The sequence below is a fragment of the Stegostoma tigrinum genome, chromosome 21 (assembly GCF_030684315.1).
Source record: "Stegostoma tigrinum isolate sSteTig4 chromosome 21, sSteTig4.hap1, whole genome shotgun sequence".
NCBI classification, from domain to species: domain Eukaryota; kingdom Metazoa; phylum Chordata; class Chondrichthyes; order Orectolobiformes; family Stegostomatidae; genus Stegostoma; species Stegostoma tigrinum.
The window spans coordinates 35,356,604-35,376,532 of NC_081374.1; the positions used below are offsets into that span (position 1 = coordinate 35,356,604).

At 41.3% G+C, this 19,929-nt stretch overlaps 1 protein-coding gene across 2 annotated transcripts in view; it reads right to left on the reverse strand.

The window, feature by feature from the left end:
- Positions 1-19,929, reverse strand: part of ppfia4 (PTPRF interacting protein alpha 4) — a 642,255-nt gene that overhangs the window by 10,962 nt on the left and 611,364 nt on the right. The window contains exons 24-30 of one of the 2 annotated variants that reach the window (XM_048553122.2): positions 19,647-19,673; positions 14,156-14,331; positions 12,103-12,200; positions 9,544-9,719; positions 9,368-9,436; positions 2,807-2,981; positions 1,166-1,260 (exon numbers count right to left, since the gene is read on the reverse strand). In XM_048553122.2, coding sequence (XP_048409079.1) covers positions 1,202-1,260; positions 2,807-2,981; positions 9,368-9,436; positions 9,544-9,719; positions 12,103-12,200; positions 14,156-14,331; positions 19,647-19,673 — 780 coding nt within the window. In that variant the 3' untranslated portion in view covers positions 1,166-1,201. The remainder of the gene's footprint in view (positions 1-1,165; positions 1,261-2,806; positions 2,982-9,367; positions 9,437-9,543; positions 9,720-12,102; positions 12,201-14,155; positions 14,332-19,646; positions 19,674-19,929) is intronic. The other variant, XM_059653442.1, reaches the window with a different exon arrangement.

The following is a 19,929-nucleotide window of genomic DNA, read 5'->3' on the forward strand; positions in this document are numbered from 1 at the left end:
ATCTACGCTCGGTTCATGACAAATGACTACACCTCCCAGTCGCAAATCAACTCTCCCTCATACGCCTTGGATGACATGTCCATCTTGGGCCTCCTCCAGTGCCACAATGATGCTACCCGAAGGTTGCAGCCCTTCACATTGGTATCAATGTGGACTTCACAAGCTTCAAAATCTCCCCTCCCCCCACCGCATTCCAAAACCAGACCAACTCGTCCCTGCCTCCCTAACCTATCCATCCTTCCTCCCACCTATCCACTCCTCCCACCTCAAGCCCTAACCCTACCTCCAACCTGCGAGCTTCACCTCACCTCCTGTCCATCCTCCCTGGACCATCTTATCCCCTCTGTAACTCCCCACCTAGACTCACCTTTACTGGCTCCATCACCACCTCTTTGACCTGTCTGTCTCCTCTCCACCAATCTTCTCCTTCATCCATCTTCTATCCGCTTCCCCCTCTCTCCCTATTTACTTCAGAATCCCCTTTCCCTCCCCCATTTCTGAAGAAGGGTCCAGACCGAAAACATCAGCTTTTCTGCTCCTCTGATGCTGCTTTGTCTGCTGTGTTCATCCAGCTCTACACTTTGTTATCCCATAATATTTATATGCCTAGTCTGGTTCAGTTTCTGTTCAATGGTAACTTGTTAGTAGGGGGTTCAGTGATTGTTATGATCTTGAGCATCAAGGGGTGATGGCCAAATTCTGTTTTTTTGGAGATAGCCTGGGATGTGTATCAAAAAAAAGTACTTTTGCCTGAATATAGACTGACATTCATTTTTCAGAACTCCTAACCATGTAATAGATTTCACCTAGTCCAATAATCAAATCTGCTGCATATTTTAGTTGAAATTTATACTTAGAAACAAAATAGGCTGACAATTAGTAATAATATTTATCTATAAATAATAACAATTTTGCAGGCAATTGATACCATTATCTACAAGTTGGCAACACCAGTCCCAATCAGAAACGTTATGGATTGGATAGACTCATCCTTCTACAAGCCACATAAATGATAGTGTTGCCAGGACTGAAATTCTTCAACATTATAATGCTAGATTGCAAACCTTATGACTGTTGTGTACTGCTTTACAGTGAACAAAATTAGCTCAAATTTTCCCTTCCATGCACAGAACAAAGAAAAAAAAAGTAGAAATTGCATACTCACTGGTAATGACTGCTGACTCCCTGACTGACCTGGCTGTCAGCAGGAGTAAGTGCGGACTGTTGATGCGTCTAACCTCTGTGACCCTGATGTGCCAACTATGTTCCATTCATGACCAATGATAAGAAAACACACACAACATGCAGTAAGTACAGCAAGTCATTTTAGTTAGTACAAACATAGAGAGCGAAGCTTCAAACCAGGGAAAACGGTGGCAGAATAGTAATACCAATGGACTAGTAAAATCCTTTAGGGCATGGGTTCAACACCCACCACTGCAGCCGGTGGAATTTAACTTCAATTTTTAAAATCTGAAATCGAAAGCTAGTCTTGATAATGGTAACCAAGAAACTGCCAGTGATTGTCATAAAAACCTGGTTCACGGCTGTCTTTCCTTTCCTAAAGGGTGTTCAGCCAGTTTGGCCTACATGTGTCTCCAGACGAGGTTACCTCTTCAGTCCCCTCTGAAATGGTTCAGCAAGTGACTCAGTTCAAAAGAGATTTATCTGATATTCAGAATTGCACAACAGTGGCAGTAGTTGCTGGAACATGACTGAAGTTGCTTTACTTCACCTTAGGGTGCAGGTCTCGTTGAGATAATCTATCTCAGTGAAGTCTGAGGATCTCCAGTACTCAGCTCTTTACCCAGCTGAACCAGAGAGACAGATGGGGTCAACATTTTACCCTGGGCAGGGTTTGTGGATCACATCTCTCTCTTGCTGCTAATCTGTAGCTTAACATACATAGCGATTTGCAGTGGGTTAATGTCCAGTAACGAAGTTCACCGTGCTTATTAGCCCTCCATGCACACTTGCAGCATAAAGACTGAATGGGTAAATGTGCTCTGGAGAAAACACCAAAGTAATTAAAAATGATATTTGTGGTGGTATGATGTCCAATGAATGATTGCAGGAAATCTAAAGGCTGCATGAATGGAGTAAACTGGATTTCTTTTCATAATTGCCCTAGAATACAAATGAAGAACAATTGGCTAACAGGAAATGAAGTTAGAGAGCTTATTAACACTTAATATTTCAAAATTTTATGATTCATGTCTTTTGGAGTATTTGATACAGATCATCCTGGGCAGTTTCATATGTTGCATTGGCATACAATAGGCCAAAATTGTGAAATTCCTTCCCTAAAAACATTGTGAGTCTACCTATATCGAACAAACTGAAGCTGTTCAAGAAGGCAACTGATCAGCACGTTCTCCAGGGCACTTAGAGATGGCAACAAATGCTAGCTTAGCCAGCAATGCCCACATGCTATGAACGATTTTTTAAAAACTTAAGTTCAGACTAATGTCTTGTTAGGATTGTCAATTCATGCAAAATGGCTCTAACATTGAAATTTGATATTTATGTCTTGACGATGCTGCCCAATACAACAAAGTTTGCTCTAATTTATGTTGTGAAGTTCTATTTCATCGCAACACAGTTAATTTGCAGTTAAACCTTATTTGCAAAGCACCAGAACTAGTTCTGACCTCTACCTTTATTGTACCACTGTAACAAACTGATTCCTCATCAGAAAGCTAGTTACACCTTATTTGCACAACAAATTGATGATTTAAATTTTGAACATTATAAATTATTGACTCTATTATCAGCAGGAGGCAGCTGAAATGTGGATTTCATTTACCTTCTGGTTGAATTTTCTTCAGCTGTACTGATGGAGCTGGGCTGGACATTGCTGTAACCCTGAATCCTGCAGGTAGTGTTTCTGTCGACCCTGGCATCATGGTAATACCATGGATTTCTCGCGGTCGAAAACGTTTTCGCCATGATGGTGCCCGCCTAAAACTTTTATCATCACCCTGCAATATCAGAAGGAATAAGACCTGTGGTACTGCTGGAATTTAAAATATTTAAGAGTTGGATTATTCCATGATATTAAACTTTTATCTAAACTAAAAACCTAAAGTACTATGGGGATGCTGTAAATCAGAAACAGAAACAGAAATTGCTGGAAAAGCTCAGGAGGTCTGGTAGCATCTGTGGACAGAAATCAGAGTTAATGTTTCAGGTTGAATGACCCTTCCTTAGAACCTGTTCCTCAGATGCTGCCAGGCCTGTTGAGCACTTCCAGCAATTTCTGTTTTTGCTTCTATTTAAACGGCTTATGTTGTGGTTTATTTGCTTCAATACCAACAGAGATTGTTTGATTTCTAGATAATTTTTTTTTTCGGAATCCAGAACAATATACACAGATATTCTGGAGAATTCCATGAAATTTGGATTCTTTCATGTTGCATTCTCCTTGACTTTTATTTCTGACTAAGACAAATAATCTTCAAGAGCATTCACTGTGTACACATTTTAGCTGCCATTCTAGTCCAAAACCCATGACTTCTGTCATGCTTTTCATTTCTTAGTCTTCTTGAGTCCTTCATTCCTATCCTTCCATTGATTCTTTCCTTTCTCACTCCCAAATCTGTTGTCTTCCCTCTTCCACTTGATAATAAATACAGACATCAAACAAGAAATAGTTGCCTCAGCCATGCTTCACACTTCACTTTTTCTCACATCGTCTCCCATGTCCTCTCCAAGTTCATCATATCCACCAAATCCAGTTCTTGGTTTCTAACTACCTAGCTAGCCATAGCCACCGTACTGAGTGTCATTGCTAAAAGTTCCATCTCCTCAGGTTTTGTCTCCCGTTCTTCCAGACTTGCCCTCACAATTCCTCTCCTTAAAAGGCCAGCCTTCAATCTTTCCAATCCTGCTATCACATCATCTCCAACCTCTGCACTTCCTTTGCAAATTCCTCAAGTAATTTTATGGCCCAAGCAGGAGGGCCCATAAAAACACATGGATGGCTTTCTCTCTTGCCCTCCCACCTGCTGCAGACTTATCAATATATTATTTAAGGTTGGCATTTCCACCCAAGGGTGCTCTCTCCTGTAACAACCACTCCATCAAGACCCCTTACCTACCCACACTGCAAGAGGCCCTTGGCCCCCACCCCCATCTATGTACTCAGATCCGAGATTTTGGATTCTGGGACTTGGAATCTAGGGACTGCTTCCAGTCTCAGTCCTGCCCACTGAGCTGTTGGATCCTGAACAGAGTGAAGGGTAAAAGTCTTAATCCAGCTCACATATACTCCTGTGATTGACATGATGCCTTCCCCACGTCTGGGCAATTAGGGATAGGCAATAAATGATGACCTAGCCAGTGATGCTCTCTTCCCATGAACAAATAAAAGATAAAGGCAGGTCCCTTAGGAGCATTGATATATAGAGGGATCTTGGGCTGCAAGTCCATTGCTTCCTGAAAACGGCAACACAGATGGACAAGGTGGTAAAGACGGCATGCGATATGTTTGCCTTCTGAGTTAACAGTCATGTTGTATAAAACTTTAGCTAGACCACATGTGGAGTATTATGTGCAACTTGGCTATTCCACTACATGAAGGGTATAGAAAGTTTGGAGTTGGTGTAAAAGAGGTTTGCCAGGAAGTTGCCTGGATTAGAGTATATTAGCAATCAGGACAAATTTATATTGTTTTTGAAGCTGAGGGATGATATGATAGAAGTATATAAAATGATGAGAGGCATGGGCAGGGTGGATAGTCAGTCTTTTTCCAAGGGTGAAAATGCCAAATACAAGACAGCACAGGTTTAACATGATGGGTGGAAATTTGATAGGAGATGTGTAAGGCAGGTTTCTTTTTTTGCACAGAGTGTGGTACATACCTGGAACGTGTTGCCGGGGAAGTAGTAGAAGGAGATACAATACCTGTGTTTAAGAAGCATTTGGACAGACACAAGATTAGTCAGGGAACAGGAGGATACAGATGATTTGGAGGCAAATGGGATTAGTTAAGAATGGCATCATGGTCAATGTGTACTTGCTGGGCTTAAGGGCTTCTTTCTGTGCTGCACTGTTCTATGCTCTATGTTCAAAAGCATAGGATGGCTCACTGATCAAGGTGCCTTCACTGCCACCGTTATACGTTCCAGAGACATCAGGTTAGTAATATAGTAACGAAACAAAGTTGCTGGAGTACCTCAGCAGTTCTGGCAGCATCTGTGAAGGAGAAAGCAGAGTTAAAGTTTTGGGTCTGGTGACCCTTCCTCACAACCGATGGTGGCTGGGAAAACATCGGTTTATATGCAGAAAATAGGGAGGTGGGTGGGGTAGGGAGTAAACAATAGGATAGAGCCCAAAGAGTGAGAAAGACAATTGGACAGACAAAGGAGTTGCTAACGATCAGGTATGGAGGGTGAATAGTTGTTAATGGGGACTGTTAGGCACTAACAACAAGGGGTAATGGCAGGCTATGTGATAACAAGGCCTGGTGTGTGAGGTAAGGGGCTGGGACATGGGAGAGTTTAGGCCGTAAAAATCATTGAACTCAATGTTGAGTCCGGAGGGCTGTAGCGTCCCAAGTGGAAAATGAGGTGTTGTTCTTCCAGCTTGCATTGGGCTTTGCTGGAACACTACAGCAGGCCAGAGACAGATATGGTGGCCAGGGAGCTGGGTGGTTTATTGAAGTGGCAGGCAATAGGTAGTTCAGGGTCTTTTTGCGAGCAGAAAGTAGAGTGCTTCACCTGCACTTCCCAGAATCGAGTCTACTGCATTCACTGCTCACAATGTGGTCTCCTCTACATTGGGGAAACGAAGCATAGACTTGGTAGCCGCTTCGCAGAACATCTACATTCTGTTCGCAAAAAAACACCCTGAACTACCTGTTGCCTGCCACTCTAATGCACCACTCTGTTCCCTGGCCAACATCTGTGTCTCTGGTCTGCTGCAGTATTCCAGCGAAGCCCAATGCAAGCCTTATGGTCTCAATATTGAGTTCAATAATTTTAGGGTCAAAACTCTCCCATGTTCTAACACTCCCTACCGCACACACCAGGCCTTGTTACCACATAACCTGCCATTACTCGCCCCTTGTTAGTGATCACCAGTCCCCTTTAACAACTATTCATACTCCCAGCCTGATCATGAGCAAATCCTTTGTCTGTCCAACTGTTTTTCTCTCTCTTTGGGCTCTGTCTTATAGTTTACTCCCAGCCTCAACCAACTCTCTATTTTCTGGATATAAACTGGCATTTTCCCAATGACCATCAGCTCTGAGGAAGGGTCACCGGACCTGAAATGTTAACTCTGTTTTCTCCTTCACAGATGCTGCCAGACCTGCTGAGCTTTTCCAGCAATTTGGTTTTTGCTCCTGATTTACAGCATCCACAGTTCTTTTGGTTTTTATTTCGTAATTTAGTAAACTCTAGACAAGAGTGAGGCAATCCCAGACAAATAAGTATTTTCATCAGTATTTACTGTGGAGAAGGGTATGAAAGATAGAGAACATGGGGAGATAAATAGTGACATCTTGAAAAGTGTCCATATTTCACAGGAGTTGTTGCTGGACATCTTAAAACCCATAAAGGTGGATAAATTCCTAGGATCTGATCAGATGTACCCTAGAACTCTGTGGGAAGCTGGGAAAGCAATTGCTGGGCGACTTGCTGAGATATTTGTATCATCGATAGCCACAGGTGAAGCGCTGGAAGACTGGAGGCTGGCTAATGTGGTGCCACTATTTAAGAAAGGTAGTACGGAAAAGCCATGAAACTACAGACCGGTGAGCCTGATATTGGTGGTAGGCTTGTTGTTGGAGGGAATTCTGAGAGACAGGATATACACGTATTTGGAAACACAAGGACTGACCAGGGGTGGTCAACATGGCTTTGTGCATGGGAAATCCTGTGTCACTAACTTGATTCAGTTTTTTGAAGAAGTAACAAAAAAGATTTAAGGCAGAGCAGTGGAAGCGATCTGTATGGACTTCAGTAAGGCATTTGACAAGGCTCCTCATTGTAAACCGGTTAGTAAGGTGAGATCACATGGAATACAGGGAAACTAGCTATTTCGATACAGAACTGGCTCGAAGGTAGAAGACAAGGGGTGGTGGTGGAGGGCTGCTTTTCAATCTGTAGGCCTATGACTAGCAGTGTGCCACAAGGATCAGTGGGTCCACTGCTTTTCATTATATATTTTAATGATTTGGATATGAACATTAGCGGTATGGTTAGTAAGCTTGCAGACAATACCAAAATTGGAGGTGTAGTGGACAGTGAAGGAGATTACCTCAGAGAATGCAACGTTACCTTGATCAGATGGGCCAATGGGCCAAGGAATGGCACCCAGAGTTTAATTTAGATCAATGTGAGGTGCTGCATTTTGGAAAGGCAAATCAGGGTAGGAATTACACATTTCAAGGTAAGGTCCTAGAAGTGCTGCTGAGCAAAGAGACCTTGGAGCACAGGTTCACGTTTCCTTAAAGTGGAGTCACAGATAGGTAGGATAGTGGAGAAGGCATTTGGTATAGAATCCCAACAGTGTGGAAATAGGCCCTTCAGCTCATCAAGCCAACACCGACCCTTGGAGCATCCCACCTAGACCCATCCGCTTATAACCCACCTAAGCTACACATCTCTGAACACTATGCGTAATTTAGCATGGCCAATTCACCTAACCTGCACATCTTTGGACTGTGGGATGAAACTGGAGCACCTGGAGGAAATCCACACAGACACAGGGAGAATGTGCAAACTCCACAAAGGTAGGTGCCTGAGGGTGGATTCGAACCCAGGTCGCTGGCGCTGTGAGGCAGCAGTGTTAACCACTGAGTCACTGTGCCACCCCGTACTCACCTTTATTGGTCAATGCATTGAGTAGAGGAGTTGGGAGGTCATGTTGTGACTGTACAGGACATTGTTTAAGTCACTATTGGAATACTGTGTGCAGTTCTGGTCTCCCTGCTATGCAAAGGATGTTGTGAAGCTTAAGAGTTCAGAAAATGTTTATAAGGATGTTGACTGAGTTGAAGGGTTTGAGCTGTAGGAACCGGCTGAATGGGCTGGGGCTATATTCCCTGGAGTGAGGGAGGCTGAGGGGTGACCTTATGGGGATTTATAAAATCATGAGAGACACATAGAGGGTAAATAGACAAGATCTTTTTGCAGGGTGGGGGAGTGCAAAACTAATGGGCATAGGCTTCATGTGAGAGGGAAAAGATTTGAAAGGGAAAACTTTTTCACACAATGGGTGGTGTGTATATGGAATGAGCTGCCAGAGGAAGTGGTGGGAGCTGGTACGATTACAAAATTTAAAAGGTATCTGGATGGGTATGTGAATAGCAAAAGATATGGGCCAAATGCTGGCATATGGGATTAGATTAATTCAGGAAACCTGGTCAGCTTGGACGAGCTGGAACAAAGGGTCTGTTTCCATGCTGTATAATGCTATGACTCTAAGTGAAAAAAGTATGGGTGAAGAGAAAGGTTTTCAAAATACACTTCAGGATTAGAAGGGACAATAAGCCAGAGGGTTTTTCAGAGAAGAGTACAATAATTTGAAGCACAGTGAGCCAGAGTCAGAGAAAACTGGAAGATGTTTGTTAGAGAAGGATGCTAAGTAAAGTAGGTCAAACCCAAAACTAAGAAAACATCAGAAAATGAAGATGAACAACAGAATTATACAGCACAGAAACAAGCCATCAGTGGTTTCACCAGCAACATGAAGCATAGTTGATTTGGTCACAGTCTTTCATATTTTGTTATCTCCATTTAGATTTATCCTTTTTATTCAAATTAATTCAGTACAGTTGAAAGCACGGATCATTAGTCATTGTGAAACCGTCGCAGCAGAATGCCATTTGATAGGTTCGATTGATGTACATTGTAGTTTGGAATTTGACAACGATGGGGATGAAGAAAGTATGTCAGTGAGTGATTTTGTGGAGGAGTTAATGAATGGCTCGGGTGATGGGATTTATGGGACTGGGCCCAGTCTGAGTGAATAGCTTTGAGAGAGATGTTGCCTGGAATGATGACTTGAGTTATGCTGGGAGCCAACCAGAATGGTTTCAGTACTGAGGGTGGCAGTGGAATTAATAAGTCATTGAAGGAGAAATGCTAGTCAGTGGAATTCATCAAAATCAGTGCCAAGAAGCACAAGTCAACAGGAGAAGATGGTACAGGTGATTGTCAAATGTTACAGAATCATCGAGGAAGACAAGGAAGGATATGGATATTTCAGCCCCAGCCATTCTAATTTGTTGAATGATTCTCCATGTTCCATGAATCCAGCCACTGGCACATGCACACTAAGCATGTAAAACAACTAAACACAGTCAGGATGTTATCTACACTTTCCTCACTAAAAGTACAAACGGATCCCTAATACTCACATCATCCAACTTCCGCTCAGTTCCTAAAGCCAACAGGTTGTTGAATTCACGCTCCAAGACCTGCCTTGCCTGTAAAAGAAATCATAGTTAAAATCTATTTTTAACTTTAGCAGTTTTTCTAATCATTTAGAAATCAAACTGATGGAGGAAACAAAGGCATTAATTATGGAGCTTACTTGTGTATTTTGTGTGGGTATTTGTAACAATAAAGCTAGACTGTTGTAATCAAAATTTTCGTCCAGGGCTACCAAGGCACCATGCACCCCACTTTCGATGATGTTGTTGGCATATTCCCGTAGTCCAATAGACTGCACCCAGTGAATGACTTGGTCGTTCGTCCACACCAACACATCTAGGTACAGATCAAACATTGTATCACAGTCAAGAAATGTCAGGTTTTAAAATTACTTCCATTCTGGAACATGTTCAGGCTTCTTCTGCAACTACAGATTTAGCATGCCAGAGCTGTCTCCGGAACAGCTGCAGTTCTGAAAACTGTTCTGAATAATTCACAAACGCAATGCATTCTCCATAAGCTGTGGTTCAGTGGGAGAACAGTAAAAGTCAGATGAGGAGACAGGACGCCATGGTTCAGAAAACTAATATCTCAAATTGCATTGGGATTCCACAAATAGGCTTTAGTTATGTAACAGGTTAAGCTCACGTATTACTGAAACAGAAAGGAGGAGCTCATAGGCCGTGCCAATCTTTTTCACATATATTTCAATAAAAAGTCTGCTCTCAAGATTTTTTTTAAATAAAGTATTTTCCTCCCCATTGACAGTCATCAATTCATACATTCATGCATAGCCAGGAAAACTGAATCTCCACTTATGATGGGTGACTCAGCATGCCGAGTAATCATCAAAGCTTGCTGTGGGTATTTCAATCTAACAGTTCACCTTACAGTAATAACTTACATCTAAGCTAATAAAGCGTAAAATGGTTCCGATTCCAGAGCAATAAAATTCCTCACTAAATTGCAGGTTACTTTGTGAGATAGGAGAAAAACTAGCTTTTTTCCCAATACATGAGGGTTATTTTATAACCTCCGTATTTGTACTGATCTCAAGTGCAGCTAAAGCAATTAAATATTGCAAATAATCACTTTCATCAACCCACTGATATTTTGTGATAGTGTACATGCTGCTGAACCCAGTGCACTGCTATACTGACCAATAACAGCTGATTAAAATGCAAGGTCATTAATGCTGCAAGAATATTGGAGCTTTAGTAAAGCCAATGTTTTTATTTCATTCCAGGTTATGCTCCATAAGAAGAAAGGAGTGCAGTCATACTCACAATCCTCTGTTAATCATCTGTTAATCCTAGTTAAGATGATTACCAGACCATTCATGATAATCCTATCCACTCATATCCCGAGTTCTATAGATTTACTACATTCCACCCAAAGTAGTTAACTTTCAAGGAATCTGCTGCAAAATTGATGGAATTGTACTGATTGTAGCAACAACAAAAGAAAGCAGAATCACTACAGTCTACTGCACCATAGGACTGCTCACTCATTACACAGAAAGATGACCGGTGGTTGTTTAACCTGAGGGTCACCACATTCGGAGAGGGGAGAGGTTGAGAAGGAGATTCTTTCATTGTAACCTCAGCCCAGTGTGGGAATTGAACCCATGCACATTGCTGCTCAGAGATAATGGGAACTGCAGATGCTGGAGAATTCCAAGATAATAAAATGTGAGGCTGGATGAACACAGCAGGCCAAGCAGCATCTCAGGAGCACAAAAGCTGACGTTTCGGGCCTAGACCCTTCATCAGAGAGCCTCTCTGATGAAGGGTCTAGGCCCGAAACGTCAGCTTTTGTGCTCCTGAGATGCTGCTTGGCCTGCTATGTTCATCCAGCCTCACATTTTATCACATTGTTGCTCATTTGGCTGGTCAGCTGGTTTGCGCTGCCAAATGAGCAAAAATTACACTTGTACATTGTAACATTATGATTTCAGAGAGCAGATTTCAATTGTCATATATATTATCCCCATATTCAGGGATAATGTGTGTACATGACAGCATTTATCACATTGCACTTTGTGATAATTGCAAAAACACTTCAAAAACTGTAAACATAATGCTGGGTCCCACTGATAGAACTTAAAATTGATTAAACCTTTATGAATAATAAAATATTTTGACCAAGTATTAACTTTATGGTTCAGCTCCCTTCATAGCAATTAAAATGTTTCAACTTGAAGGGAAATGCCTCCACATCAGAAACCCTTTCAAATCAATGTCGCTGGCTTTTAAACACTGTCAGAGACGGAAGGGGAAAACGAGAAAGGAATAAAGTGACACTAGGTCCCAGGTTGATTCACTTTAGTGAGATTCTTAGATAGGCCAGTGCAAATCTGAAATCATTCTTCCAGCCAGAATAATAGAGTTTGATTTTCACCATTGTTCTGAGCATCTCTTTCTCAAAGATAAAACAGGAACACTAGTGGACCCATCGGGGACACACATGTAAAAGGGGCTGACCAAGCATTGGGCAGCACCCTGACTACTTTGTAGTTGGAACAATATCAATTGTCATGTTAAAGTTGGGCTTGTCCTGGTCATAATATAGAATGGTGAAGGCAGGAATCCAGAATTACAGCTACACGCATCTATGGAAATAACAGTAAAAATAAATCTGAAGTTTCAGTTGCTGGATTTAAAGCTCAACTTTTGTATTTTAATCAAGAAACTAACAGCAACATTTCTTTCAAACTAACCTTTAATTTCATGCTGGCTTTCTTCTCGCCTCCTCTCTAGTTCCTTCCTGTCATAGTTCAATCTCTTCAAACACATGATGCCGTAATGTAAACAAGTGCTGGAAACAAGACAGATGTTATTCAGTGTAACTTATGAAAAGCCTCCAGAGTTTTCATCACGTATTATCCTTGGCTCGAGTGGCATTTTCACATTTGAGCCAGAAGGTTGTGGGTTCAAGGCTGGCTTGACCATGCAATCTAGGTCAACAGTCGAACACAGTGTTGCCCTGTTCAAGATTATGTCTGTTGAGCGAGGTGTTTAAAATTAAGCTCATTTGCTCTTTAAGATGTAAACTAAAGAACAACTGAGTTCTCCTATTACTCTGACCAGTGTTTAGTTCTCAAACACTACTAAAATCAATTACTTTAACTAATCTTATTGTTATGTGGTTATGGCGTTCAAGTTGCATGTCACATTTCACCACAACAATAACCACACTTTAAATGTCTTTTTTGACTGTAATTGCTTTAGCCAGTATGAGGTCATGCCCTAAATATGCAAGTTCTTTCTTACTGAACTACACTGACTTTTCAATACTTTCTCAATAAAATTGACAATAAAACTGACTTTTCAATACTTTTTTTAAAAAAAAACTGCTTTTTATGAAATTCTAACATACCCCTGACTATTTATATAATGAATTTCCAAAATTAGATTGGATAGAGTCTCTTTCGCCAAACTGCTAATGTAAAGGCAGGATACAGTTTGCAAATGCAAACCGACATAAAAGGCAAATTAAATTCCAAGCTCTGGCAACCTGCTGTTACTGTGTGCTACAATCGTAACAGAGTGGATCAGAAGAAATGATGATTAATCAGAAACAAAGTTATTTAAATTAAAATGGGTTAGAAGACAGCAGCTAAAAGCGAGAAAAATTTTTTTTCTCAATTTGTAAACTATAATAACGATTGCTGGACAACTGCACAGGAGCATTTTTAAAGGGAAAGTAAATTAAATAAAGGAACTGTAAACCAGGCAATAATGTGCCTTAAAATTCCACTCTGTCCTATATGGACTTTGCTAGTTAATGGAGATGTCCTACTGAGACTGACATGTTTTCTAGGTTCATATTGACTGCGTCATACAACACCAGATTACAATTCAAACTATATTTAACTTTACTCTGTCGACTGTAGAATCAATCGTAGAATCACAGAATTCCTACAGTGTGGAAGCAGGCCATTTGGCCCATCGAGTTCACTCCAACCCTCCAAAGAGCTGCCCAGACAGACCCACCTTCCTTTCACTATAATCCTGCATTTCCCATGTCTAATCCACCCAGCCTACACAAATACTGTGGGCAATTTAGCATGTCCAATCCACCTAACCTGCACATCTTTGGGCTGTGGAAGGAAACTGCAGCACCCAGAGGAAACCCACACAGACACGGGGAGAATGTGCAAACTCCACAAAGACAGTCGCCCAAGTCTGGAATCAAACCTGGGTCCCTTGTGTTATGAGGCAGCAGTGCTAACCACTGAGCTGCCCTGACTGTAATTAGGGAATGTACAGGAATTAATTCATTATCACTAAAACTCAGAGGGACTTTCGTCATAATAACAAAGTAATTTTTTTTAAGAAATCCCAATTTGCTACCAATTTTCATAAGTCTTTTGACTCTCTTTTTATTTAAGGTGAATATGTAATTAGTTGATGCATGAAAAGCTTGATTTTACTTGACTCTAGAACAATCAGAACCTGAATTATAACGCAGACCTGCAGGCTCCATATCATCCTTAGCATTGACCGATTGCAAGCTGGTACTTGTCATACTGTAGTATTGGAAAACTACAAGGTAGATCGATTGGGGAGGGAATATTTGTACCTGTTATTATTCAGAAGAGGGCAATTGATGTAGATTTTGAAAAAAAAATACGTAAACCTTTTCAGTAAATTCTCTGCTTTTGCACATTTTAACTCACTGAGTGACTATAATTTTGTGGGTTGACTTGACTGACTGTCTCCCTCTCACAAATGTCTTCGTACTCAGTCTGCAAAAATGCAATAACTCACCGATGAAAGCTGTCAACCATTTTCAGATGCATCCGCAGGTCTTTCTTGGTGAGGTGGTCAAGCATTCGTGCATCTACCAGGCACTCCATGAAATAGCTGCGATACTGGGGTAACCCAAGGCTGGGAAGCCATTCATTACCAATCCACTCATGGTTCATATCGCCATAAGCCAAAGTCTGGTGAAAAGGACAGATAAATTCATTTGGAATATGAACACACTGAGCTTGCCTTCTGAGAACAGGGGCAAACTTCTGTCAATCATTTACATAGTGGAATTCCTTTTCATAAACTGGTGAAAGTAATAAACAGATTGGAATCATTCTGGTTCAAGCATCTATTTTTATGCAGGTTTTGGAAGTCTTAATAGTCTCCAGATATCTCCTTTCCCATAAATTGGCCACACATCACAATGGGATAGGCGATGGGGCTATTAAGCCAGAGACCCAGGTAATGTTTTGGAGACCTGGATTTAAATACTGCCATGGCAGATAGTGGAATTTGAATTTAACAAAACTCTGGATTTAAGATTCTAATGATGACCATTAACGGCTGTAGGAGAAATCTGCCCGGCTTATGAATTCCTTTGGTGAAGGAAACTGCCGTCCTTACAGGGTCTGGCCTACATGTGACTCCAGACCCTCAGCAACATGCCTGACTCTTAACTGCCCTCTGGGCTATCAAGGATGGGCAATAAATGCTGGCTTAGCCATCAACGCACACATCCTGTGAATGAATAAAACAGTTTTTTTGGGAAGAAGTTTAGAAAAAGAAACACAGTTCAGTCTTGCTAATGCAGACATGTTAAGCTCCTGCCAACACCGGGAAAGATGCCAAGGGAGCATATTTGGACTATCTCCCTAACCTCTACAAACAGCGGTGGCTTTAAGGCCACAGGCAGAAAGAGTTCTTAAATAGTACAACCATGCTGTAGACAATCTTGGGACCAATGGCTCTGGAGATAGCTCAACTCTTCTTCAGGAAATAAATGGGTGTTGGTTGATAAAGTTAGTGCAACTATTAATGCAAAACGTCTGGTAAAATGGAAACATTTGCAGCACTGACAGCAATAACTCTTGTGGGGCAACTGCTACTGGATTTTATCCATTCGGACAAACGTCAGAGAAGAAAAATGGCCATCAGGCAGTTAGGATGTGAGGCTGACTGCAATCCTGCAAATTCAAAAATAAAGCCAGACAGCGACAGTTGCTCTCATCCTTTTGAATCTCCCCTCAGAGTTTAAAGCAGCCTTTTATTAATGTGAACGGGTCAACTATTTGAAGCCCCGAAGCTGCAACTAAGATATTTTTCAGCAGTTAGATGGTACTCTTGCCACAGTACACATTGAGGAATTACGTAGCCAACAAAATCATTGATCACAGATGCTATTGCAGCATACTACTTCACATTCCAATAAATAAAGGTGGGAAGACAATACATAATGTACACTTTGTAACAAGAATGCTCTCTGAAGAATTGCCTCCAATGGATACCAGCTAGGCTACAACTGTTCAAGTGCCCATCCTCCATCTACAGGCTTTGACACTAAGCACTTGGAGGGACCGCACAGAGGCTCTCTGCAGTCAGGAAACCTGAAAGTAACAGGTTTTCTGCAGGGTCTGCCAAATTTAGCAAAAATATCACAGTACCATATTATTCCCCTCAGTTTCCCAGCTGCGTCCAGCCCAATTCAGCAGCTGTCTGGCAGATAAGTCTTTCAGAACAAAGTTGCAGCCGAGGGTCAGGGAGGTATGGGGACTCAATGGGAGATAGAAACCTGGAGCTTGGAAGATCGGAATGGCTGGAGCATGGGATCAGTGGGAGGATTGACCAGGATGGGGGGAGAACAGAAGGATCAGAGGCCTCATGGATGAGATCAGAAGTGCCAGTGGACAGAAGTATGCGTTTGACCATGGGTGAGTTAGTGAAACAAGTAATGTTGATCTAAAACATAAGTAAACCAAGTACTTGGCTTCAGGATCCAATAACCTCCCTTTTCAGCTTCTAGATTTTTTAGGCCCTGAAAATTTATGACAATGGTTTCCTTTAAAATGACAATGCATTCCATAACCTCATTATATTATTAAAATATCCTGTTAAGAGTATGTTGGTTGCACAGCCAACATTCAACATGGGCATTTGGATTCAGATTTTTAACATGCCAAGCTTCCACCTAACCCTAACCTGCTCATATTTAGGGGTTAACGTCCAAACCGCACCCCCACAACCTGTCAATGAGACGTTCAATTATACACTTTTGGTGCGGTATTTAATCTTTGTCACAAATTAATTTGCCTGCATAAACCAAGTACAAGTATTCAAGGGATTTCAGTGAGCAGTTCTTGTGTATCAATGGACACAATTTGACTATGAAACTGAAAATTCCACCAAAAGTTCCTTGTGGATGGGTCTCCAGCCTTTTTAATATGTTATTGGCATTTAGATAGACACATGGATAGGCAGGGAATAGAGAGATACGGACCAGGTGCAGACAGATGGGATTAGTTTAGAATGGCATCATGGTTGGCACAGACATAGTGGGCCAAAGGGCCTGTTCCTGTGCTGTACTCTTCTACATTTTATATTAAAACAAAGGGTCTTGGGCATTATTCTAGAGCAGAGAAAACAAGGTGCTGTTGAAAAGGGAACCCTTAAGTTGCTTAATTACTTTTCCTGATACACATCAGCAATCGTGACCATTGTATATAGGGGACCATGTCAACATTTTGCAATAATACAAAACTTGCAAGCATTACACGGTGAGAAGAGGCAGCGTAGAACTTCACAAGGACATAAAACAGAAAAAGTCGTAGAAACTCAGCAGGTCTGGCAGCATCTGTGAAGCAAGAAACAGAGTTAAAGTAGCAGCTCCTGCGTGAATCATCTTCTTCACTGAAGAGTCATCAATTTGAAGTTGAAAGGTTAAATCTGTTTCTCTCTTCACAGATGCTGCCAAAATTGCTAATCTCTTCAGTGTTTTCTGGATTTGTTTTAAATTTCCAGCATCCACAGTATTCTATTTTGTTAGGATATAGACAAGATGCAGTGTGTGCAGTTGGGTGGCAGGTGTAGTTCAATGTGGAGGAGTGTAGGGTGATGTATTTTTGTAGGAAGAACACAGAGAGACAATATAAATTAAAGGGTACAATTTTGAAGGGGGTGAAAGTGCAAAGGAACCTCAGTGAATATACCCATAAGTCACGAAAGGTGGCAGGACAGGTGAAGACAGCGGTTAATGAAATACACAATAACCCAGGATTTATTAATGGGGGAATAGAATACAAGATTAAGGAAATTATGCTGGTATAAGACATTTGTGCGACCTCAGTTGGAATAGTGCATCTAGATCTGTATGCTGCGCTTGAGGGGGGATGTGAAGACATTGGGTAGAGTGTGGAAGAGGTTTACAAGATTGGCTGCATATTTGAGGAATTTCAGGTTTGAAGAAGGATTGGGAAAGTTAGGAAATTAACAGTTCTCCTAGGATTCAAAAGAAAAGGCTGCGAGGAAATTTGACTCAGACATTCAAAATAGTGAGAGGTCTGGGCAATGTAAATAGAGAGAAAACAGTCCCACTTATGAAAGTATCAGAAACAAAAAGGCAAGATTTGAAGTCGTTAAATCAGAAGTCACACAACATCAGGTTATAGTCCAACAAGTTTATTTAAAATCATAAGCTTTCGGAGCACTGATCTAACGTCAGGTGAGGTTGCCCAGGTCCAACACTGGCATCTCCACATCATGGCTATCATTGAAGTAATTAGTAAAAGCAAGGCAGATAGAAGGAAAAATGTTTTTTATGCATTAAGTGGTTAGGATATAGAGTGCCCTGCTTGAGAGGGTGATCATGGCAGGTTCAATGCAGGTATTTTCAGGGGAATTAGATGACTGTTTGAAAAAGAAGCAATGTGCAATTTTAAAGGAAGTAGATGGGAAAATTGTGAGACAAGGAAGATGCTTATGTGGAGAGCTGGCATAGACATGATATACTGAATGATTTCCTTACACACTGTAATAATTCTGCTCTTCTGACTGTGGCTGCATTCAATGAGATGATTTTCTGGTTATACCATGTAAACTCTGCTCTATTAAGACCAGATAGCATTCTTCCTGCTTAAATGCCTGAACTGCCAATCTTTCCACCATCCTTCCATCTACTAATCTGTTTCTAATACTCTTATCAGATAAGCCTATTCTAGCTGCAACATCAAGCATCCACAATGAGAATTTTGCCATATTAAGCCTCCACTTCAAACTCAATTGTTTCGTTTCACATGCTCATTTGTTGCATGCTCAATTGCAGCTTCTTCATGAATACAAGATTCAAAATTTTCTCATATTACTAGTTCCAGTGACATCGACTATAAAAGTGTACTTAAGTCAGTTTGCATAAAGGTCTGATACAAATCATTGAAGAAGCTTCACTTTACCCTCCAAATCTACAAAGATAAGAAAGCACCTAACAATAAAGCAGCAATTTACAGCATACCATGTGATTGTAAAGTTGGGTGGACTGGGGGCGGGGGGAGGAGCGAAGGGAAGGTGTGAGGGGTGGAGAATAAGTGGCAGCCTATACACTTGACTTAAGGAACCACAAAGCTGCTTCAAATGCAGTGAATGGAACAAGTCACCTATCATCAAAAATGTTCAACTTAAAAACCAATGCTTCTAATCTAGGCTTATCTTATCCATCATGTCCTGACATGCAACATGTGTCAGGCACACGTTCAAGATCCACTACCACCATAGCAATCGCCAAGACAGTGGTCTTCTCATCAATGACATCAGGTCATCTTTAGTCATGAAATCCCTTACCATCCCATTCTGCACAGCTGACCAATCAGCAACAAGAATATTAGTGTGTACCAACATAAATGACTGACCAGTCATCAGGAAGATATCAGAGATAATGGGAACTGCAGATGCTGGAGAATTCCAAGATAATAAAATGTGAGGCTGGACGAACACAGCAGGCCAAGCAGCATCCCAGGAGCACAAAAGCCGACGTTTCGGGCCTAGACCCTCTGATGAAGGGTCTAGGCCCGAAACGTCGGCTTTTGTGCTCCTGGGATGCTGCTTGGCCTGCTGTGTTCGTCCAGCCTCACATTTTATTATCAGGAAGATATCATCCATATTCCCATCCTGTAATATATAGAATGACTCTTTCATTTATTCCAGTCACTCTGCTAGACAACAGGCAGAGTATGCTCCTCAAAACTTCGAGGCTTACCTGGGGAACTCTTCGAAGGTATCAAGTGCTCTTTTCAGAGTGAGTGGTGCAATTGTACAATTATTTTCGTCAAAGTAGGTATTAAAGTGGGATCTTGCAGTTAGGGAGAAAAGTCAGAATGATGAAGAGATTTGAAGACTAAGTTCCATAGTGTGGAGACTAGATGGGTGCCATCAATGACAGTCATCGTAGAAGGATTTATAAAATACACACAGTAATCATTCTAAGTCAATTCAAACATATTTGAACGTCTTGTATACTCACCTGAGCCCAACTGCCTTCCTCATTCTCCTAACAGGTTAGCAAGTTAGTACAAGCATTAATAGAAAAGAAGAAATGAAAGAACACTCTGATTAGTACATTCAATATGCCTAAATTGCTGGGCTAGAACATTACTTCACCTCATTAATATATTTGGCAAAATCCAACACAAGTTAGATCTACATTGTATCCCTGAATAATTGAGGCAAAACAAATTCTGTACGGAAATTCAGGTTTGAACATGGTGAGCATCAGCAAGGTAAACTGTCAGATAAAAATTGTTAAT